This window comes from Pan paniscus, chromosome 5, assembly GCF_029289425.2.
Source record: "Pan paniscus chromosome 5, NHGRI_mPanPan1-v2.0_pri, whole genome shotgun sequence".
NCBI classification, from domain to species: domain Eukaryota; kingdom Metazoa; phylum Chordata; class Mammalia; order Primates; family Hominidae; genus Pan; species Pan paniscus.
Window position 1 is genome coordinate 82152617 of NC_073254.2, and position 25574 is coordinate 82178190.

At 34.9% G+C, this 25574-nt stretch overlaps 1 protein-coding gene across 1 annotated transcript; it reads left to right on the forward strand.

Moving 5' to 3' along the window:
* Window positions 1-17005: 17005 nt before the first annotated feature.
* Window positions 17006-23655, forward strand: LOC129397983 (zinc finger CCCH domain-containing protein 11C-like). Its single transcript, XM_055113730.2, has 2 exons — window positions 17006-17459; window positions 17827-23655. The coding sequence occupies exon 2, from the start codon at window positions 18350-18352 to the stop codon at window positions 20579-20581; it is 2232 nt and encodes a 743-aa protein (XP_054969705.2). The 5' UTR covers window positions 17006-17459; window positions 17827-18349; the 3' UTR covers window positions 20582-23655.
* Window positions 23656-25574: the final 1919 nt, after the last annotated feature.

Below are 25574 nucleotides of genomic sequence, written 5' to 3' on the forward strand. Positions count from 1 at the left end.
TCTCAAAAAGAAGTCTGGCCAAATTTTGTGCTTTTTATTTTGCTAAAAATAACTTATGTGAAAATCCTGCTTCTGCCATTTTGTTTTTAATAATACATTTTGCCTGTCTCAGTTGTCATATGAAAAAAGCTACTACTTTTTTTTTGCAGGTGATTTTTAAAAAGTCAGAAGCTGTTAAGTATACCATAAGAAAAAATATCATTTTAAAAACTATTTTTACCATGTATGCTTATAACTATTAAAATAGAAAAGTTAATATCTATTATAATGAATATTATCTAATGCTATATAATGAGAACGCACCTATGCTTCTCTGAAAATATCCTGGCTTACAGATCTATCCAGCTTGAGCTTAACTAATATAACTCCAATCATCATTCATTTTTGGTGTATAAATAAAAAAGGAACAACATAGCTAAATGGTTTTAAATATATAATTAATCACTATGGCCTCATTATACTTGATACCTTGTGCCAAGGTAAGTAAATACAAGTATGGAAGAATAAACAGGTTGTTAACAGATGAATGGATGGATGAATCCATAATACATAACTTTGTTAAAGCATATTTAAAAATACCTAACTTATTGAAAGATTGTTTGAAGCAATAAGCTTAGATTATCCTATAACTTATCTGATTAATTTGCATGTTTACATAGTGTTCATGTAACAAGAGGTATTCTATTTGTAATGAAATAAAAACACTAAAACATCTTTAAAAGCAAACAAATCTATTTTCCTTCTTTCTTAAACATGTGCATATTTATTGTAAGTGTTTGATGTTTTCTGGCTATGTTTTTCTATTAAAGGTCTTCCCTGAAAAAAAAAAAAAAAGAATGACATGTAATGGAAGCTTTCAAAGTGATTGTTGATACGTGGTATCTTTTACAAAATTGAGAAATATATGTTAAAATTTAAAACATCAAATAAACCCTTTGAGGATTGTGTTTAAATTTGTGTTATTTTCTGCTACATTTTGTGGCCTAATTATGTGAAATTTTACTCTGCAATTGTATTTTGCAGCTATTTTACTATGAATAATTTGCATTTTTTTCTATTTTCCATGGAATTTAAATTAAAGACAATCAACTTTTCATTTATGAGAGCAGGGCAGTATCACCTTTACATTGTAGCAAAAATAACAAAAGATAGAGAAATCACTTAGTTTTCTGAGAAATGCAAAAAATGTATCTTTCCTCTCTTGCATTTTTGGATGCTGTTTTATAATGCTTTTTACATTTACTCAGCATTTTTGAAAATTGTACAGATTAGAAATCTTTTAAGAAGTGCCCTAACAGCAAGAAAAGCCATGCTATCTTCTATTCATAAAAAAGATTATTTTGGAAAGGTACTTTCCTTCAGTAGCTTTTGGAGGCTGTTTATATAATGTAGCTGCAAAATAACATTTTCAGATAAATTTTAAAAACTACGAAAATATAAATTGTATAGTGTCAACAAATATGACTGTATTAAATGATAGAAAATGTCCTAAGTGTACAAATCGAGAAATATTACTGTCATATCACATTGAATTATAAATGCAGAGCTAACCTGGTATCTGTTAGAAAGAGAATGGAATTTGACAACTACATCATTTAACTTATAATGGTATAAAAAATCAGGAGAAAAAGTTCCCCAGGTATTGTAGGAACTTACACAACTTTTATCAGTATTCTGGAGGGTGACCAAATTGGTAGTTCACTGATTATTTTGGCCTTCACCCATCGTGAGGTTGCCTAGGTTAACACCAAAATTTTTCTGGGTTAGCAAAGCTACTAGGTCACAGGAGGGAAATTCTAACCGATCACTTCCATACTATGCCTTAAAAAATCTAAACACAGAAATTATGTTAGAATTTGCAGCCAGAAAATTAATTCTGATTGAAAATGTGTCATTTTCATACTTAGACCTGTTCATTTTAATCTCTATTCTCATTTACTCTCATTTAGTTATTTCTCAGTTGCTTGATAATTAAAATAATTATACAGTATGCATATATCACACTTCCAAATTAAGCTGGCCTTTTATACATTATCTCAATCTCTGCCAAATGTAGATTTGTCTTTCTCTCACTTCTTTCTTGTTTACAGTTACCTTGCATTTCATGGAGTATTGGAAGACTCAGTTTCATCCCATTCATCTTTCAAGGATCAGCTCAAATATTACATTTTCTAATACCACAGGCAAAAGTCATTGACTATCCATCAAGACAGATTCTTGATTAAATTTTTAAAAATACATTTCTACATGTGTTGAATTAAAAATCAGGACCTGTAACCCACAGAAATATACATATATCTTCAAAATTTAACATGTGATGTCTTTAATGTTGATAAAACGATATTATCCATGTACATAAGTTATAGAAATGAATACCAAAAATTCTACCCAAAGAATAACAGTAATTCTTTCTTTGAGAGTACTAAAAATGTTCTGAATAAAAAGGGAAGAAAAACAAGCTATCAAAATAAAGTCTCAGTGATATGCCACTTAGTTATGCTGTGTAAATTCACATTAAAATTAAAAACCCACACTTTAAAATTATCTGTGGTCTTGGGCTGCTTGATATTTGATTTAAAAGCAGTTAATTGAAGAGTAGTAATTTTAAAAGTAGTGAATGGGGTTTTAGTTTTGTATTTGTTCATTTGTATGGGTGCTGTATTGTTGATTGATTTCTTAATGGGATTCTTTTAACTTCAATGGGAATGTGTAAGAAAATTAAATTACGTAAAGCTGGGAGCAGCTTATAAAAGTCTTGGGCTCAGTAGTGTTATCACCTTATATTAATATATTGGATTTCCCGCAGGAAGCTCAAGATCCTTTCAGTATTTATCCTAATAGTAAAGTAGGGCAGGTATACAGAGGGGAAATAGAATGTCTATACACCAATAATGGGAAAATTGAAAAAAAATAAGATATTTCATATTTAGATGAAACAGAATCAGAAACCAGGTCTCCTTTAGCTACTTTGGTACAGAATGAATGGTGCTCACACTTATAATTTTACTACCATTTACTTTGGAACACTCCACAGTGTAGAAATGGGCTCAGCATAAATGCTAAACATATCATTACAAATACTTCATGTTATGATGAATATATTTGGTCATTTCCCTTGGGGTCACTTCCCAAGATGGTTATTTTATAACACTTTAATATAAATGCTTAACCTTTAAAAATGTAGTTCTTTTGGAGAAAATCCCAGATGTGCATACAATTAGAACCAACATCAAATATTTTGTGTTGCCAGATCACTAATTAAATTCCTGCACATAACCTTTTCCTTCCTGAAATGCAACATTTAGTAAATTATTTTATAATTATGCAAACAATGTTTTGTATAGCTTTTGCATTTTAATGAGTTTGGGAGAAACCAATTTAGAATTAAATCAGATTCTGAAAAAAAATGAAACAAAACATGTGTTGTACTAAAGAGCTGCCATCTAATTGTAATAACACACACTACTTTCCATGAGTCTGTAATTCCTTTGCCATTTAAAAAGTCACAAATTTTCTGCTTAATTTTTGTTTTTTTGCCTTTTTATGGGAAGATGTTTAAATATTTAAATTCGCAAAGGACTCATAAGAATCTTCCAAAGTGAAGAAAAACTGTTCTGTCTCCCATAACCTTTTCTTTAATATTACCTTTCAAAAAAGTTTCTAGAGCTCCTATATTCTATTTGGTTAGATTAGCCTTCAGTACACTCAAAGTCCAGGGATCAAAGTAGGCAAAAATATAATGCCCAACTTTATTTCCCTGATTTCATCAATAATTTCATCAGACATTGTATAGAACAGTATTCTATTAATAGGACTAAATATGCATTAGTTGTTAAATAAAATGAAAATTATGTAGCAGAATAATTATCTTGAAATATTGGACTTTTAAAATTTGTTAAATATCTTTAGCCCCCTTTCTATTTCCTGTTTTTCAGAATGTAAGGTGTACAAATGACCTGTAGGAAATGGCAAACTTATGTCTGAGGGACAAACATATTGACAAACATATTATGTCTGAGGGAATCCTATAAATAAGGAACTGGAGTGAATAGCTGAAGTTCTGACAAAAAATATGGGAAATATTTGGTATTATAGCTGTCTGAGTCTTCCACTAAATTCTTTGTACCATGGTGTGCTTTAAAAAAATACAGGAATGGACAAAGAGGAGTCAAAGTTATTATAGGACTAAGAATACGAGACAGATACAAACAAACACATATGTATATATGTGTTCATAGATACAAACACACACATGTGTGTGTGTATATATATATATATATATATATATATGTTTTGGTACAGTTCTTTCATTTTACTTAATTAATATTGACCTCCTACCATCAAACATCTTTTAAGTATAAAGGTGAAAGGAAGAGGTAATTAGAGAATGGAGAATTCAACACACGAGAGCTACTTAAAAAGTTACCATACATATGGCAATTTGTATGGAATTTCACAAATGTAGGAGATAAGGGCAATAAAATAGTACAATGTGGGTAAATCTAATATTGGATCTATAAAATGATAACAATGTCTCCTGCTATTTTAAAGATATATGGAATAATACATATGCACATATATGTGAAGGGGATTAAATGTGGTTAAATATTTATGACCTTTACCTTGTCTGGAATGTGTAACAAGTACCAATTTCTATTAAAATATGGTAAGCTAATTAAAAGTATTGCAATCCCTAGGTTAAGCACTTAAAGAGTAGTAAAGGTAAGTGTTAATATCAATAAAGGGGAAATTGGACAGACAAAATAATCAATTGAAAAGAATACATAAAAAGGAAAAATATAACATAGAATGGATGAAACAAATAAAAAACAAATAGTGTTGGCATATATTTAGACCTTAATATAAACTAATTACATAAAATGAAAGTAGGTGAAGTCTCCAAATAAAAGATAAAGGCAAAAGTAGTATCCCATAAATAGATTTAAATAAGAAAATATGTTTATTTTATACAAATATGGATTAAAATAAGAAACTTTTAAGTATATGCTAAATAATATAGCTCAAAATTTAAAAGGTAAAATTTTAGAACTGCTTGAAACTTATTAAAACCAACTGGCGTGAGGACCTCTAACTCATTTATATTGGGTTTGTGTGTATGTATATACATTTATGTTTATTATAAATAGATGTAAATGTTATATAGTCAAATTTCCAACATTTAGCTACACTTTAAAACCACATGGGAGTATGTTATATAGATTGAAACATTGGGTTTTTTCTTGAGGACTACTCCCAAATATGTGGATGTGTTATATTTGAGGTGGCATCAAAATACTGCTTTCAGAAAAATGTATTCAGGTAATTCTTACCCCCAGCCTGATATATATACCACAGAAAAAGACATTTTAAAGCATATGCGTAAGGTAAATTTCTTCCAAATATCCAAGCACTGTTCAAAAATTATCACATGCTAAGCCAAGCATAACAGATGAGTCATAGGAATCCAACATTCCTAACTCCTTCCTAAATTCACACATTACTAACAAATCATAGCAGTATTTCTGCCAAACTTTAGGAATTTTTCTCAGCACCCTTCCTTTCAGTCCTCTTGGTAGGTGCTAGAAATTCTCTACAATTGGAAGAATAATAAGAAATAATTTTACATTTCTGTATTTTTCAAAAAAATTAAGAGCAAAAATATACCAAAAAGCAATGATTAGTAATCATATTCTTTATTAATGATACATTAACACTGAAAATTAGTACCAAAAGAGTAAAAAGTATTGCCAAGTAAATTTAGAAGTCTTTTCTTTCAAATGCCATATTTACTCATAAATGGAAATGAAAATCAAGTCTGAAATCTATTTAGAAAATAGTACAAATAAGAAACTTTAATTTAACATTTTTAGAATACAGGCAAAGCAATACCCAAAGTATTTATAGCTCCAAACTTGTTATTATTAAACAACAAACAGAATAAAAAATTGACTAAGGGTTAACAAAACATCAAAAATTAAAGAACACAAAGAACAAAGCATTGTAAAGTTTAGTAAAGATGGAGAAAGGACTCTATCATTAAACATATAAAGTATTAAACAAAAATCAGAGAAAACCTTGAGAATAAATCTATGAAAATAAGTTCTTGAAAATAACAATGATATGTAGAAAAATCTAACTATTATAAGAGAAAATACAAAAGATGAAAAAAATTGATTTTGATTTTATGTCTATATTTTTTTCTCATGTTTTATTAGTTTTTGATTGGAACAGCTAGAATTTTGCATATCATTGAATTGTTATTCTATGACAATTATACTTTTAAATGTGAATATTATAAGTAACTCCAGTAATATACATTAGCAAATTCTTAGCAAATCCTAAGGAATTTTTAAAATGTTTGTAACCATTATGATTCATCTCACTCTATTTAAAACATTTTAGAGTTTAGAGTCAGAAGTACTTTCCATATCTTTGTATAAAGTCAGCACAAGATTGTAAGGCCATAAACAAAACTTCTAATAAACGCATCTAAAAGACCAAAATTGTTAGTGCATCAGTGTGTGCAATTTGCAAAATCTTTAAAAATTATGAAAGTAAAATATCAGTTTATTAAACAGCTGTTGTGCTAAATTATTGCTTCCCCTTCTATTCCTATTTAATGTGTTTTAATTAGAAATGATATCATCTTATTTATCATCTCCTTAATATCAAGCCATCACCATGTTTAATGATAGCAAAATCTAAAGTCCTTTGAAATTCAGGAAGAAAAAAATGGGTGTTTACTCTCACCATTAATACTGTACTTTGTCTTAGAAATTTGATCAAATGGTATTAAACAACAACATAATATTAGTTCAGTAAATAATAAAAAGAAAATAAAAACTACCTTTATTTGCAGATGTAATTCTCTCTAGAAATAATAAGAAAAGTTGTATCTTTAAATTATAAAGAACTATAGCAACTAAGTAAGATACACTTCTCAGGAAAACATGGTAAAGAGCCTGTAAAAATTTCACATTGTAAGCACTCAATGTTTTTTTGCTGCTGCAAGAAGTGAAAATCAAAATGAGATATAATCTGATACATAAGAGTGGAGGAAAGTCAAAACCATAGTGATTAATAATTGGCATAGTGAATGTGTAAACCAAATGGTCCTCCTACACACTGTTGTTTGAAGTGTAAATGAGGACAGAGAATTTGGTTGTACCAAATCAACAACCACTCACATGCTTTTTTTGATTTAGCAATTTTCTTCAAGTTAGGTGCATGCATTTACATAAATACTTCGAAGCCATAAAAAGTGAGGTTGTATATTTATCTTATTGATATACACTGATGGTCAACATTCATGTGTTATTTTAAAAAAAGGAGGTTATAAACATATGTACATGAAATCCACTGTTAACCTTTCATAAGGGAGGTTGTTCTTTCCATGACATGAATGGGTAGGAAGTTGACAAAAACTAAAGGAAAATGCTCCAGGAGCTCATCTCTGGGAATTTAGGAATGAATACTCCTAGAGACAGATCAGCTCTGTGGAGACTCATCTTGGGAGTCTACTAAAAGAGTTATGTTGCTTCGAAGATGAGGCTCATTTTCATGAAGAACTAAATTCTCAGTACACCGAAAGAGTAGGATCCTGCTTCTACCTACATCAAAGATCTTAAGCCACTAGCTGAGTGGTTTAAGAGCCAGTATGTCAGAATATAGTGCAGAGTGATGAAATTGAGCTTGACGTGATCCTACAATATGTCTTGAAAGCCCTGAGCAGATACAAAAGGTTAATGGAATTTTTATGAAGAGAGGGATGTACACGCAGCTCCATGAGAGACAGAATATACTGGGATAAGTGATACCAACAAAAAAAATAGTGAATTTAAGGCACAACCCCAGTGACTAAAAACAAAATATTTTCTGAAGGAAGACTACAATATCATGGTGAATTTTGGGGAAAACCATAAATACAAGCAACAGGCTTATATAATATCTCCTACTTTCTCCTCTTAGGCATAAATTACAAAAGAAAATATATACAAAATAAAAGCAATTACATAAGATATAAAATCAATGTTATTTGTGCATTGGTGTTTTTAAAAGATCAGAACACAAAATAGGCTACACTATAAATTTGTTTTCTGTAAAACTATCCATGAGGTCTTAACAGAATTGGTGATTATAACGGCTAGGTTAATTAAATGTCTATTCAAAGTATAGAGACTGGAATGTGGAAGGAAGCAATCAAGGGTAAAAGTCTTACTAACTGGGTCAGTTTTGAACACCCGACATGAAGTAGTTCAATTCTAATGTGGACGAGATAGTCTTGGGCAGTGTGATCACTCCAGTGAGTGTTCTAGAAGTACGAAGGCACCTAGAAGTTTCTCTCTTTGTATATAACTCCTTTGTATATAAAGTACCCCCTTTAGGTACTTGTAGACTGCTTTGGGTAAAATGAAATTATAACCTGAAGGAATATAGTACAACAGTGAAAATTAGGCATCAATAATTGGCACTGTACAGTGGGAGCTAGGTTCCAGCTGAAATGCAAACGTGGTTGAAACATACTAGTACACTTCTACAGAAATAAAAGTTAGCAGACAAGGAAGGAAAGAGGCCTATGGAAAAAAAATTAATCCTGGAATTTAAACAGTTTTGTGTTGCCACGGTAACTTAGACCTAAAAATAGAATAAAGTTGTCTGGTTGGCATTTTGGAGAATAGAGTCATAAAGATTTGCAAGTCAAATTTATAATATATAAGATTGTATCAGAAAAGGAGTTTGCTTTAGGATAGCAGCCTCATGGAAATTAGATGAAAACTAGCAAATCTATCAGTAAGGCTTATCTCAGTCTCATCTCAAACAGGAAACGGCTGGGCTTGATATTGTCTAAGAACTTGAATCCTCCTATTGGTTAAAGGAGAACTTTCTAGACTTCTCTGGTAATCAAGACAATTATAAGAAAAGTAAGATGAGAAGATGGTTACTCAAATCAAGAAGGACGATAAACTTGCATGGTCTTGTTTTGACCATGAAAAAATTTTAGAGAATAGTAGTGCTGAACGTGTCAAAAGGATGAGGGAAGAATATCAACTAAAAAAAAAAAAAATCAATTTTGAGTTCATTACTAAAATATTATAGACATAAATAATACTGGAATTGCAAAAAGGTTATAACCTGAAAAAACACATTCTTTGAAATTATTTCCAGACTTAAAAATCTTTGGAGAGTTTCAGAAAATTGATTGGAATCAGTTTTAAATCCTGTAGGATTCACTCAAGCATATGGCCTTACCAAATGAATGTATCAGCTTCTTCAAGAACTCCAGAGATTAGTGGTTTTCTGCAGAGAAGATTGGACTAGCTGCTTTCCTCATGCTGTGTTTCATGGTAGTTCACACTCAGAAGTGAATTTTACATCTTAGGATCCATACAACTCCTCTTCATTAACATAATTTACTGGGTTTAGAACAGTTTTCTTAAAGTGGTTCACAGATCAGCAGTGTAAGGATCACCCCCGACATACTGGACGCTAGAGCTACCAACTGAGAAACTCCTAACGTGGGGCCAATAACTGGTGTTGTAACAAGACCTCCAGGTGATTCTACTAACCTAACGTCTGTGATCCTCTGGGCTGCAGATACAGAGACTGACATTTAATCTGGAAATTTGACCGTAAGGCTAAAACTTCCAAAAATGTGATGGGGATCAGGGAAATAAAAGGTGATTATACTTGATATAAAAGCCATGGTTACGTTGTTTTTAAAATGTTAACAAATGCCTTCAGAAAGCACATGAGTTTGGAGATGGAGGGAGAGAAAGCAAATGGAGGGGGGAAAAGAGACAGCAAGGAGAAATCAAATGGAAAGGGAGAAAGGGAAGGAGGAGGATCATATGATGGGGAGAGAAACCAGGTGGAAACGGAGAAATCAGATGGGAAGAATTCAAGATGAAGGGAGATACAACTAACAGAAGGAACCAGATAGAGGAAGAGAAGGGGGCTGGAGAGAAAGAGGGGCATCTACTTTAAACTGCCCCCAAAAGATTCCACTTTTAGTGGGATTAACTCTGCATCCCTGGGAAAGTTTAGGCAGATCAGTTCCTTTACTTCTCACCGTGTGAAGAGTTTAGAAGTAGGACTGAACTGAGGAAAGCCAGAGGATTTTTTATAATTCAGTGGAAAGAAAAAGACACAATAGAAAATACGGGCCTTGCTTATAATATGGGCCTGTGAAGCTTGTGTTGGGTTTAATTTGAAAAGTGAAAGAAACATAATAGCGTTTAACCCCACCTGGAGAAGTAGGCCATACCAATTTTATATTATATTCCAGTAATAAGTATTATGTATATATGTGGTAAAACTATATAGTTTATATACAATATATATTTAATGATAATATAATGTACAACCAATATAGAGTTGATATATAAAATAATAGATGATTCATTGATCATGTTTGCAAATACACATATGTATTTAGCCATGCAAAAGGATTATGGCAAATTACATATTCTATTAGTAATGGCATTATGCAGAGTTAAATTCATTCTTTCTCTTATGTAAAATTACTACTTAACTATATATTTACTGATATTTGGAAGATTGTTAAAGAAATGATATATATCTATTTTCTAAGACAGACACCTATATTTTAACAATGCTAGCACATTTATGCAATTTTATTTTTACTTAGAATATGTTTGAATGTGAAGTAATATGACCAACTTTTTAGTAAGCTTACCAGAATTTTTGCGCTCAAATTTATTTTTGCCTTAAAATAGCTAATCTGGATGGCTATACATTTATTCCAATGATATCACCATTTCCATTTTTGGAATTTATCTTTAAATTGCTTCCAAAACCTTCAACATATTACTTTAAATACCAAGCAGGGAAAATATTTTTCATGTTACAATGAAAATCCAAATAACTTTTTTAATTGGGTCTGCTTAATAAAATGGAATATCCAACTGAACAAAACTTAAAAAATGTTGTTTTATAAGTGATAATGTAATTGTTTTTCTGTATGGCCACTGTTCTGATTTTATAAGGTAATCATAATAAGTTTGAAATTACTATAAATAATTATATCAATGTAAGACCAATCAGAAAAATGTCAAGTAATTAAATTTGAATGCTTAATTTCTGATATTTAACCTTAAAAGCTGCCTTATTACTACACTGAATCTTGTTCTCTATGACTGTACAGAGAAAATAGTATGTTTGTGACTTCACTTTTTCTTAAATGTTATTAACGTCACGGCATCAAACTGACCTAGACAATACTGAAACCAAATTTTATTCTTAAACTAGAAAAAATTGTCACTCCATGTGCTTATGCAGCCAAACAAAAGGTTGAAATGCAGTACTAAGCTGTTTAGGCAAAATTATTTGGAGCTTATGGCTGCCTGCTTTTCCCTTCAGACCTTTGACATATACCATCATATTCCCAATGCTTCAGCCTGACCTTATTAGTCTTATTTGCATGAGCAAGGCTGTGTAGTCAGATTAAATTGCCCAAAGAAGCAATCCTATTATTCAAGTGAATGCATTTTTTTTTTACTTTGCCAAATAAGAAATGAGACAACAATACCAATCAATAGACACATTTGAGATATATCAAATAAATATATTAACAACATTATTTACTAGAAAATTTAATTTATCAAGAAAAAAAAAACTTGCCTTTAAATCCTGGGACACACTTGCAGAAGAAATATCCCCTTAAATGTGTACTAGTTGTTCCATTTTTGCAGGACGCAGATTTGCAGTCTTCAGTATCTATCTCACAGATGTTCCTTTCATATCTTTGCAGACCGCTACAGTTACAATTGTGCGAAAGGGCCAGGCAGAGGCCATGCACTGATATACTCTGGTTCCCTAAGCAATAGTCAACATTGACAACACACAATCTGCCAATGTAACTAAGAGAACAGCTGCATCTGAAACACAGAAAAATGAAAAACCCAATTAGTCATATACTTTATTTTGATATATTTAAGTATTTAAATCACACATTTATTTAAAAACACAGAAATAAATATTTAATGAAGATAGTTGTGGGGTGCATTTAAAAAATATTTTCATAAAGTGTCCATTCTTGGCAAAATTACTTTTGATTACTGTGCAGAATTATGAGTGAAAATAACTTTGGTGCTGAATATATCTAGTCTCAAAAACATATTCTGCCACTTAATTGCTATGTTAGCTGGGATAACATCATGAACTCTGCCTATGCTAATGTGTGTGTGTGTGTGTGTGTGTATTCATATATTATTAGGTTGGTGCAAAAGTAATGGTGGTTTTTGTCATTGAAAGTAATGGAAAAAAATCACAATTACTTTTGTAACAACTATATATATATATACATATATATAAGATTATTCAAACTCAGTTTGTCACTCAGTGCAATTATTTAAGATGTAGCTGTAAGGCAATGCCAGGTATTCTTATATTATTCTTTAAATCTATAATATTTTGAATTTTAAAATATCTGTACTCTTGAATACATGAACATAATTCATGCATTCATTATTTTAGTTTTTTAGATACATTTTTAATGAATTTGCAAATTTCGACGAGATTTTCCCATAGTAATTTCAATTTATCCAATATATTTTTCTAGTAGTTTTTTACATAGTTTTCTTGTAAGTGAAGACAATTGTGAAATAGTCTGCAATTTATGTAAATGTATTTTAAATATGTTTTAGGTTTAATGCTGAGAACTATGTTGGCTATCAACAAAAGTGGGGATATTTTTCTGGAGTTAGAGAGACAAAGATTTTTCACTTTTTTCTTCCTTTCAAATACAGATGTGCACAGAAACACACACACATCTGTTCAAGGCCTAATTTATTTGATCATTATACATTGAACAACTTTTCTTGGGTTCCTCTATATCTAGGCATAGTTATAAGTTATTAATATAAATTCTTAGATCATTTTAATATAATAATACATTATATAATATATCCATATGCATTTCTTTGAATATTTTATATACATACATAATTGAAAAAGAAAACAAAAGATGAAAAAAAATTAAAGTATCATGATTTTCAAGAATTCTTTACCAAGCATTCAAAGGGCACTTAACATTAGCATATAAATATGTCAATGGGCTGAGAAAAGCAATGTCAAATCACTTTGCTTGTTATTATTAATACAAATTAACCTACTGAACCTAAGTCATTACACTTATAACTGTATATGACGGTAAGTGTTTGGAGCCAGCAAAAATGTTAAAGGTGAATTAGTTCAAGCCTTTCTTCTTGTAGTTGTAAAGAACTTAGCCATTTAATGCAATTTGTCAAGGATCACTGAGATTATTAATGGTAGGAAGTGTAGTGGATGCTTTGATGTGTTCAAATCACTGGTCTTGGAGAGAAAACTTTGGTTTTAATTCTTTTCAAACATGTATTAAACAAATATATTTGTGCCTGTTTTCCTCATCTGCAAAATTCTCAGTTGCACATCTATTTCACAGAAGAGTATTGAATGCATATTTTACTGGGCAAGTAACTGTTACCTACTATATCAAACACCCTTCCAACAAAGTTACCTGAAATAAAATCATAGAACACAGTTACTTCCCTTCAATACCTTTCCTCTTCTCCCTCCACATACAGAAAAAGAAAAAAAAACCTAGGTAAATTCAAAACAACTGCCACATGGCAAAAAATTGTTGGCCTGTGCTAGGCCTTGTTTAACTGTATCTTTGTAAATTGTTAATAGTGCTCTTTCACTTTTAACAGTGTTCTGATTGGGGTGGTAGATTACATGGGGCCCTATGTATAATGCCAAGATTATTACATAGTTCTGTGCCTCTACTATGCAAGCTTTAGTCATAATGCTGTTTGTTATTCCATGAAAATGAAAAGAAAATTTTAGAAAGTTCCTTCCTAAATGAACAGGATATCCTGTACAAGAATACGAAGGCATATCTTTATAATTCTTCCTGAGCTAATCTCTAGTTTATTAAATCTCAATAAAGGCATCAAGAGGTAGACTCTAAATTATATATGGGAAGCTTACGGCATTGAGAATATTTTTGAAAATTAAGAGTAATATGGAAGTACTAGCTCAGATACTATAACAAACAAAAACTGTACTAATTGAAAGAGAGTTTGCCACTTAACTATTAGGATCTTGCTTAAGTCTCTAATCTGAGCTGTGTGGAGATAGTGACACCTTTTATTAAGAGGAAGATTTAATAGGAGAAAATTTGGGGTAGAAACTAGGAATCTGCATTTGGCCATAGCAAATTTGAAATGGTAATTGACCTATTTTTATATTTCATTATATTTCATGTATTTTTATATTGACCTCTTGATGTTTGTTTTATTGAGCTTTAATGTCCTCAAGAGAATACTTTTTCTTGTGTACTCGTCTTTTTAAAATTTGACGAGTTGTGGTTAGAGCAACAACCTACTTGTTCCCAATTTTTGAATTTTTCAAATTTTATTTTTGACACAACTTAGGCACATTCCCTTATTGTTTAGCATTACCATTTCTATATCAACCTACCTACAATACAAACCTACCTACACATACATATTTTTATATATATATATTTAAATTCTCAAAAGTGATTATATCTTAGTAATATATAATGCTCTGAAATTTTATCTTTCCATTTAATGATATGTCTGAGATACCAATCCAAATTAGCACATTTTGTTTTCAAAGGTTGCAAATATTCTATTATATGAATGTACCATAATATTTCACCCTCAGAAGGCACTGTAGTTACTATGTGTTTTAATTTGTTGTGTTAATATTTATACAGAAATGGAAGTCCTTGTATAAATATATCAGTGGATTCTATAAAGAGGATCCATAGGATAAATCCCTTGCAAAATTGGCCCTAATCAAAAGGAAATCAAGTGTTTAATTTTAATAGTTCTTATCAAAGCCCTCTCTATAAAGGTTGATGTTCAGAATGCTGGGCTTCCCAAACACTGGCGAGTTCTGCATATCATAAAATGTTTTAGTATTTACCAGTCTGATTAGAAAATCTGTCCTATTTTGCTATGATTTTTATGTGTTTAATTCATGAATTGCACTGTTTTTGCAAAGTTACTGGTCATTTACCTTTTTGTTTTCCTAATAACAACCTATTTTTGGTAATTTTTCTACAATAAATAACATATTTTAACACTAATTTTATAATTAGCACAAAAGAAAATAAGATAGCAACACTTCCTTTTCCTTTGCACCACACCTTCCCCTGACCCCCCCAAAAAACAACTTGGCAATCTATTGCTTTCTAATGGCCATTGTTTGAAAGCTCATTGGGATGTTCTTAGGAAAGTGTCGCTTCTGATGCATTGGAAGTAGTCCAAAATTTCTGAAATGCCAGGCGTTTTGGTTTTAAATTTATTTCCAAGTTTTAATATTCTGGTTTATTTTAATTTATATTTTCATCAAATACTATGGAAATATTCCTATAATAATGCAAATATTTCTTATAGAATAACTATAGTGTCTTCTGAGGGTCAAATATTACAGTGCGTTTCCATTTCTAACTCATCCTGCCACCTATATATAACTACTTTAAGATGTTTAACTATTTTTGTGTTTTCATTTATCTCAATATTTCCGAATAAAATATTTTACATTTATTACTTAATAAAAAAGCACATTTAAACATTATTCATTGATGTCATCCTATGGAAGAGAAGTATTTACATTTCTTACACTGCTCCTTACCCCAAAACACACACACACACGCACACACACACACACAGACACACAGATAAACACACCAAGCCCATATATCATTCTCCCAATATAAAATTAGGTTAATTTTGTAATAAATTAACATTCATTTTATATAATTATGTGTTTAGTGATATCATTTGTAGCTGAAAGAGGTCGTATGCATTTACTTTTACAGAACATTTTTGTTTTCCTGGCAGTTTTTAATCACTATATTTTTAGTTTTGTTTACTTATTCTAAGCACCCAGTCATCATTACTTCCCCATGTCCCTCAATATGCAAAATACATTGGATATTCTCTCAGCCTCAGTCTTTTTGTCCTTAGAAATGCCTCTTCTGAATGGGTAGATCCACAGGCTCACTTCATAGTGTTTTCTGGGATGACTCTTCACCTTCATCCTGGGAAGCTTTACCGCCTGTCTTCTGGTTTGGATCCTCAGTTTCCTAAATTCCTCATCTTTTCCTTACTTGACTTCCTATTTTAAGCGAAGTATATTATTTTTAGGTTAGACCTCTTAGAACTAAAAATGTTCACATATTGTAGATCTGAAAACTATTTTTTCTACCTTTTTCTTATTACTTTGAGGGCAGTAGTCTTAAGTTTTGGAGTTTTTTTCAAAAGTTTAACATGCATCTCTTCTTTGTATTTCCTCTGAATTTTCTCCCTACCTTCCAACTGACTTTGGTCTCTGGCTGTGAAGTTAGAGAATTTCTTAACTTACATGGTTATGCTTGACTCTCCACTTATATTGAAAAATAAATCACCAAAAAATATGGTTTGAAATTCCATGTATTCATTGTGAGTGGTTTTCTAGTGACTTTATTGCACTGTGATCAAAGAGACCTGGCTGATTTGTTTAAGAACTCTCTAATTCTCTCAGAGTCTGTATTCTTTAACCTACATCCACTCAGTGACAGTCAGGGGAAGTGGCCTGACCACCCACATTTTTAGAGCAGAATAGGGAAAAATACCTTGTTACCTTTGTTTTGGGAGTAGATTTTTACTTAATTTCTCCTCTGTAGTATTGCACCACATCCCTGGGCTCTGTGTATTGCTCAAGAATGGAACAGGCTGTTCACACAGATAAAAGAGAGAATTCAGGAGTTTAACTGTGTGCTCATAAAGCTTTCAACCAATTCTTTGATTTTCAGCTTTACCATGGTCCCACCCTCAGGAATGACTGATGAGTACAATGCCTGTCTTTCGAGTATTCGGCTTATTTAGTGGCTTCCCCTCTGCTACCAACTTAGTTTGGTGGTTCTAGTCTTTCCTGATCCTTTGCATTTTAAATAATTTTTGTTAGGATGTTAGACATTGTAAATATTTTATTGAAAGTCTAGATTGGGGCTGGGCGTGGTAACTCATGCCTGTAATCCCAGCACTTTGGGAGGCGGAGGCGGGCAGATCACGAGGTCAGGAGATCGAGACCATCCTGGCTAACACGGTGAAACCCCGTCTCTACCAAAGATATATGAAATTAGATCTTAGGCATCGCGTCATAGAGGAACTACGTCTTCCAGAACCCTCGCGCCCTGCGTCGTGCTGGCACTTTTACCGGCCGGGCCTTAGAGCGGAGCCTGTAGCCGGGCGCCATCTTTGACGCTGGCAGTCTTGGTTTTCTGCTAGTGCTGCTGCTGCTCGGAGGACGACGGACGGCAGCGGCCAAGCAAGAAGAAAGACGTAGCAGCAAGCGGGAGTCGGGGATAGTGTCATCGGTTCGGGTCCCACGACTTTGGAGCTTGTCTCAAACTCCACATACAGAAAGCCACCGACCTTATTCCGGTATCCTACACCCATTCCCCACCCTCATTACACTCCCACCCCTGGCCCTCAGCGTGGGAGTCAAGAGCAACAGGGACACTTCCGTACTCCTTGTAGGATTGGTGAAACCGTAATGAAGAACACCCCTAAACTCCCATAATCGGTGCGGATTCCTGTGGGGAAGGCCTATAGTGTTGACATCTTCCAGGCCTTGATTCTGGACCTTGAGAAGGAGGCTGTGGAACTAGAGATAGCGATGCTTTTTAGGATTTGGGGATATTCCCTGCCCAAAAAATTCCTGGAAAATTGACTAGTATTAAGTGTGAAGAAATCTTGAAGACCAGAAATTGGATCTTACTGAAAAACTGATGTTTTTTTTGTTTTTCAGATTATATTGTTCAGCTATGGAAGATGGATTTTTTTTCATGATCCTTTGACTCTCAAGTTCATCTTTAAATGAACTCTTTTTTTTGTTTTTTTTCTTTGTTTGTTTTGTTTTGTTTTTGAGGAGATAACTAACCCTAGCTGTCTCCAGTCTGACAAAGGTTATTTGAATGGACTTAATCTCCCAGTAGTTGGGAGATGTTTTAAAAACACATGCTGTGTTTGAATTGTGGCTGAGAGGTTTTCTTGGCAATGTGAGGAGGAAAATTTTTTCTGCCTCATTATTATTAATTCATGGATTGAGTGTTGGTTCGACCTACAGGCGTAATAGATTGGAACTCAGTGAAGACACAGACGTTCCTGTTGAGAGCAACCAGCTAATGATTACAGTTTAAAGACAATTTCTGTGATCAAGTTGTCATTTGGAAGATTAAACCCATTTCACGAGGACTTGGAGCCTTGTCCTTGCTTTGAGGAAGCAGTGGCTTGTTTCAAGAAGCCACTTCTGATCTAAGAATCTACCCAGCATGCCTAATCAAGGAGAAGACTGCTATTTTTTTTTCTATTCTACATGTACCAAAGGTGACAGCTGCCCATTCCGTCACTGTGAAGCTGCACTAGGAAATGAAACTGTTTGCACATTATGGCGAGAAGGGCGCTGTTTTCGACGGGTGTGCAGGTTTCGGCACATGGAGATTGATAAAAAACGCAGTGAAGTTCCTTGTTATTGGGAAAATCAGCCAACAGGATGTCAAAAATTAAACTGCGCTTTCCATCACAATAGAGGACGATATGTTGATGGCCTTTTCCTACCTCCGAGCACAACTGTGCCTGAGTCACCAGAAGAGGAAGTGAAGGCTAGCCAACTTTCAGTTCAGCAGAACAAATTGTCTGTCCAGTCCAATCCTTCCCCTCAGCTGCGGAGCGTTATGAAAGTAGAAAGTTCCGAAAATGTTCCTAGCCCCAAGCATCCACCAGTTGTAATTAATGCTGCAGATGATGATGAAGATGATGATGATCAGTTTCCTGATGAAACCAAAACACCTACCCTGCAACCAACTCCTGAAGTTCACAATGGATTACGAGTGACTTCTGTCCGGAGACCTGCAGTCAATATAAAGCAAGGTGAATGTTTGCATTTTGGAATAAAAACTCTTGAGGAAATTAAGTCAGAGAAAATGAAGGAAAAATCTAAGAAGCAAGGTGAGGGTTCTTCAGGAGTTTCCAGTCTTTTGCTCCACCCTGAGCCTGTTCCAGGTCCTGAAAAAGAAAATGTCAGGACTGTGGTGAAGACAGTAACTCTCTCCACCAAACAAGGAGAAGAACCCTTGGTTAGATTGGGTCTTACTGAGAGACTGGGGAAACGAAAATTTTCGGCAGGCGCTGACAGTGATCCTCCATTAAAGCGTAGCCTGGCACAGAGGCTAGGGAAGAAAGTTGAAGCTCCGGAAACTAACACTGACGAAACACCAAAGACAGCTCAAGTTTCCAAGTCTCTTAAGGAGCGATTAGGCATGTCAGCTGATCCAAATAATGAGGACGCAACAGATAAAGTTAATAAAGTTGGTGAGATCCATGTGAAGACATTAGAAGAAATGCTTCTTGAAAGAGCCAGTCAGAAACATGGGGAATCGCAAACTAAACTCAAGACAGAAGGACCTTCAAAAACTGATGATTCTACTTCAGGAGCAAGAAGCTCCTCCACTCTCCGTATCAAAACCTTCTCTGAGGTCCTGGCTGAAGAAGAACATAGGCAGCAGGAAGCAGAGAGACAAAAAAGCAAAAAGGATACAACTTGCATGAAGCTAAAGACTGATAGTGAAATTAAAAAAACAGTAGTTTTGCCACCCATTGTTGCCAGCAAAGGACAATCAGAGGAGCCTGCAGGTAAAACAAAGTCCATGCAGGAGGTGCACATGAAGACGCTGGAAGAAATTAAACTGGAGAAGGCACTGAGGGTGCAGCAGAGCTCTGAGAGCAGCACCAGCTCCCCGTCTCAACATGAGGCCACTCCGGGGGCAAGGTTGCTGCTGCGAGTCACCCAAAGAACATGGAGGAAAGAAGAGAAGATACTTCAGGAAGGAAATGAAGTTGATTTTCAGAGCCGTATTAGAATGGAAGCTACAGAGGCTTCAGTTGAGACCACAGGAGTTGACATCAGTAAAATTCAAGTCAAGAGATGTGCGACCATGAGAGAGATGCGCATGCGGAAACAGCAGGAGAGGGAAAAATCAGTCTCGACACCTCTTCAGGGAGATGTAGCCTCTTGCAATACCCGAGTGGCAGAGAAACCAGTGCTCACTGCTGTGCCAGGAATCACATGGCACCTGACCAAGCAGCTTCCCACAAAGTCATCCCAGAAGGTGGAGGTAGAAACCTCAGGGATTGCAGACTCATTCTTGAATGTGAAATGGGCAGCACAGACCTTGGAAAAAAGGGGTGAAGCTAAACCCAAAGTGAACGTGAAGCAATCTGTGGTTAAAGTTGTGTCATCCCCCAAATTGGCCCCAAAACGTAAGGCAGTGGAGATGCACCTTGCTGTCACTGCCGCTGTGAAGCCACTCAGCTCCAGCAGCGTCCTACAGGAACCCCCAGCCAAAAAGGCAGCTGTGGATGCTGTTGTCCTGCTTGTCTCTGAGGACAAATCAGTCACTGTGCCTGAAGCAGAAAATCCTAGAGACAGTCTTTTTTTCTTTTTCTTTTTCTTTTTCTTTTTTTTTTCTTTCTTTCTTTTTTTTTTAATATACTGTAAGTTTTAGGGTACACGTGCACATTGTGCAGGTTAGTTACATCTGTATACATGTGCCATGCTGGTGCGCTGCACCCACTAACTCGTCATCTAGCAGTAGGTATATCTCCCAGTGCTATCCCTCCCCCCTCCCCCCACCCCACCACAGTCCCCAGAGTGTGATATTCCCCTTCCTGTGTCCATGTGATCTCATTGCTCAATTCCCACCTATGAGTGAGAATATGCGGTGTTTGGTTAGAGACAGTCTTGTGCTGCCTCCAACCCAGTCCTCTTCAGATTCCTCACCCCCGGAGGCGTCTGGCCCTTCCTCACCCCAAATGAGCATGAAAACTCGCCGACTCAGCTCTGCCTCAACAGGAAAGCCCCCACTCTCTGTGGAGGATGATTTTGAGAAACTAACGTGGGAGATTTCAGGAGGCAAATGGGAAGCTGAGGTTGACCTGGATCCTGGGAAAGATGAAGATGACCTTCCGCTTGAGCTATGAGAAATGATTGATAGCTGAAGGTGGTAGTGAGGACACTTTAAAAAAAAAAAAAACCGCCAAAAAACTGGACTTAGTTTCATCTATTGTAACATTTACCTGAGACGATCATTTCTTTAGTCTAGAATTTGCCCCAAATCAGAAGTATACCTCTGAATTATCTGTATGTGTCCTGGATTCCTTGGGGTCAGATTTTTAAAGTTACTTTATAACCATTTTGTCCATTTGATGCCATTGTTTATCATCTTTTGAGAAAAAAGTTCTGTCATACCCTTCTCTCCACAAAAAAGAGACTGAGAGGGAGATCAAGTGAAAGGGTGTAAGCAAACTTAGTGACTCCTTGAGGTGTTTGTCAGTTTTGGCTTTTTTCTCCTTTGTTGTATTCTTTATGTATTGTCTTGATGTACTTAATATTACCTGAGTTTGAAATGGATGAAGACAGCTGCTACCATTAAGGACCAAATTTTATGCTACCACTAAACAAAAATACCCACTCAGTCTGCGTTAAATTGTATGTCTTTGTAAAGGTATTTAGAGATTCAACTAAGCTTTAAAGAGGGCTGAGCAGCTCAGGAAGCCTGTAATGTGGGCATAACTCTTTGGACCTGATCTTGATGCTTCTGCTGCTCTGTTGGCCTCTGAAGAGCAATATCTAATTTATTATTACTGTAATTTTTTAAAAGGCTTTAAAGTGCCTCAGGGGTCCCCTGAAACTAATTTTCTATTTCTGGGATTCCCTGGATTCATTATATGAGATGGTGACATGATTAGAGGAATTCTTTTTTCGTATGAAAATTGTCCCTTTTCTTCTTCAGTACTTGCCTCCTTGCTGGCATTGAATTAACACAGGGACAAAATTTGGTTAATTTTTTATTTCTAATTCTCCCAACAAACCCCTGTTGCCCAGTATTTATGTGGTGGCCTTTAACCACCTGAGGGAAAAAATGAGCTTATTCAAGCTGCCAATATTTATCTATGGGCTGTAGCAGTACACCGAATTGTACTGTGCCAGGGATATTGAGATGCTCTGGGGGTGTATTGTATACCTGCCAGTTTTCTTCATTTCTGAATTGAGTTTTCTTTTCTTGATGTTGGTTTCCTTCATATCACCTCAAGGTTTAGATTTGTGAAGGAATAAGCATGACGGAAATAATAGTCTTGAAAGGAGATATGTTGTATATAATCAGAAGGAAGAGGAAGGAAGGATTTACCCATTTTGATATTTTGCTGTAGGTGGCCAGTTTTGTTTCTCATAGGGAAATCTGACCCACCTGTCATGTTGGCTCCTAAGGAACTGCTGTTGTAAGCGGCTCATCAAGAGTTGAACTTCACGTAGCCTTGTTGGGAATATGGAAAAGGAAGAAAGCCACAGGACTGCCCATTCAGTCTTGTTAAGATTGGGATGATTCTGCACAAGCAAAAATGACTTGAAATTTATGTATCGACACACCTCTAGCAATCCATCTTCAGCTGACTGAATGTTGTATGATAGCCCTTCTCCAAAGCAGGGGTAGAATGTTCAGGTTTCACCACGGATTTTCTACTTATTTCGCTTTTGGAATCAGCTTACAGATTCCAGGTCCCTTTTGTATATATTCTTTATTCTTTTGCTTTTTTAAAAAATAAACTTGTATTAGTCAATGTTTCGTGTTCCGCATTATTTGAACCATTTGCCCTTACAGAAAGAGAAATACTTGTTTGTGTTTTAAATACAACCGATGTAGGAAAAAAAAAAAAAAAAAGAAAGAAAGAAAGAAATTAGCCAGGCGTGGTGGTGGGTGCCTGTAGTCCCAGCTACTTGGGAGGCTGAGGCAGGAGAATGGCGTGAACCTGGGAGGCGGAGGTTGCAGTGAGCTGAGATCGTGCCACTGCACTCCAGCCTGGGCAGCAGAGCAAGAGTCCGTCTCAAAAAAAAAAAAAAAAAAAAAAAAAAGAAAGTCTAGATTTTGTAGTCTTCCTCTGGAAAGCCGAATTTTGTTTTGCCGGGGAGTTCAGTTACTTACCATTCAACCTGATCCTTTTTAAGCGTATTTTTAAGTTTGGGAGTATACGTCTAGAGTAAGTTTTTCTTTAGGGCTAATTTAATTATCCTTTTGAAGCACGCCTCTTCAGGAGGCTCGAGGAAATATTCAGGGTGGTCAGCAATGCCTCCATTCTGGCTGGCTGCAACTCAACCCCCAGCTCACAAATCCCAGTAGCTGTTTTTGCCTGGCCTCATAGAGTTTCATTTCATGCATATGTAGCCTAATATTCAATGAAGGACTCAGGATAGCTGCCTGTATAGATTTCTGGAGTTCTTTCTCTCTGTGCCTCACATTTCAGCTCTTTTAGCTCCTTTAACTCTGATCTCTGTCTATTAAATTCAGTAAGTTGGATCTGCCTTGTCATGGTTCCTCCTCTCTTACTGCAGTCTTGGAAGTGCCTACATCCAGAAAGCCATGTTGGTTATAGGGCTTACCTCATTTCTTTTCCTGTTCTGAAGACTCACACTTCTGTGCTGTGTCTGTTTTCTAACGTCTGAAAACAGCTGTCTCATGTATTTTGTCCAATTTCCTAGCCGTTTACGGCAGAGAGACAGATTTTTTACCAGTTATTCTATCACATTGAGAAGTGACAGTCCCTAAACTTGCTCTAAACATGTTTAGATTTAATGTGAACAACTAATGTTTCCATTTTCAGTTTCTCTTAGCAGTTTTCACGAGCTTCAATCCGTTAATTCTCAAATACATCCATAAATCACTTGGAATATCTTAATGCATTGTATGAAAGATAATTCCTCCTCTGTACCCATCATCAGCACTCTTCCTTTAAATTGTGGGATATGTTTTTCTGAGACTGTGGCTTTAGCGTGTACGAGAACAATTCAGTTGTTATCCCCTCATTTTGGGGAGTAAAAATCATAAGAACGAGGAGCATTATAGTATCTCATCTTGTCCAACAAAAACCTAGGTAACTTTGGAAGTTTTCTTCTCTCTCCCCCACTCTCCCACTTCTATGTGTGTATAAGTGTGTTTATTGAATAAAGAGCCTTTTATTTTTATTTATTTATTTATTTGAGATGATGTCTCACTGTCATCCAGGCTGGAGTGCAGTGGTGTGATCTCAGCTCACTGCAGCCTCCACCTCCCGGGTTCAAGCGATTCTTCTGCCTCAGCCTCCCTAGCAGTTGGGACAGACTACAGGCACATCCCACCACGCCCAGCTAATTTTTTGTGTTTTTATTAGAGACAGGGTTTCACTTGTTGGCCAGGCTGGTCTTGAACTCCTGACCTCAGGTGATCCACCTGCCTTGGCCTCCCAAAGTGCTAGAATTACAGGCGTGAGCCACTGCCTCAGGCTGAATAAAGAGCCTTTTAGATAATGTCTTGCCTGACAAGTTTAAAACAACTTTCTTACCAGATATGCCATAATAAAAATCTCCAAGAAATTTTCCTTAGGCTACATCTCAATGGGCCATTTACTACTATATCAATAAACTTTATTACATAATAAGATCTTGGTGTTTATCAGAAAGGGATTTGAGCCAGGGTGTTTTAAGTTGATTAGTATCTTGAGTGAGAAAGATCTCTGTTTTCATTAGCCTTCTCAGAAAAAATTCCCCCTATTTATCAGGAATGCAAATGTTTCAGATTGAAGTGGGTACCCAGACATAGCTCAACATTGCACAAACAGGTGCCAAGGGGAATCTGTTTCCTTTTCTATCTAACTCCAACTCCTTTGAATTTTTTTGACAGGTACTTAGAAAAACTGGGATTGACAAAGTGATACAGTTTGAGTTATATGTTGCCATAGAAAGAGGCAAGTTGGCAAATATTTTGGTAAATCATTTCAAGATAGCTTTGAGGAGGTCCTCAAAGCTTAGTATTATACATAGAGCAAGAGGATTATATGAAGTATGAAGAGAAAATTTCTTCTGATTTTCTAAGGAAGATATTGTTTAAGATCCAAGACTAGAAAACCAGTTGAATAATGTAATAGTAGTGCTTGGGCGAATCAAACCTTTTGGTGTGTTAAGTTTAAATTCTCAGGAGGATCGGGAAATCCATGGAACCAGATGGCTCCTAATTGTTTACAAGGAGAAAAAAGTCATGCAGAGGTTGAGAATTGCATGGTATTAAAACCTATAGGGTTAAAAAAATTAGAAAAAAACTAGTGTGGAGTTTGGAGTATTTCAACTGGTAATCAAATACAGAATGTTATGAGATAGCTGATGAGATATTATTTCGCTAGATTTCCTCAAATAAATAAAGGCTGTTGATGGTTCCATCAAGACGGTTTTGCGTGTAGGGAAATAATTAGCATGTGTTTTATTTCCGTTAACATATGTTCGTAATTGCACCCATACACTTCCTTAGAAGGGGAAAGTTTGCAGGCCTCTGAAATGACCATTGTACTTCCATAGCAGAATTCAAAACCAACACTATAGAAAGCATCTATAGCTGCCTTAAAGAAAAAAATTGGTGAATCAGCCAAGGGTGACGGGAAACATGGGGCCTGGTAGACTTGTCATATCTTGTTACA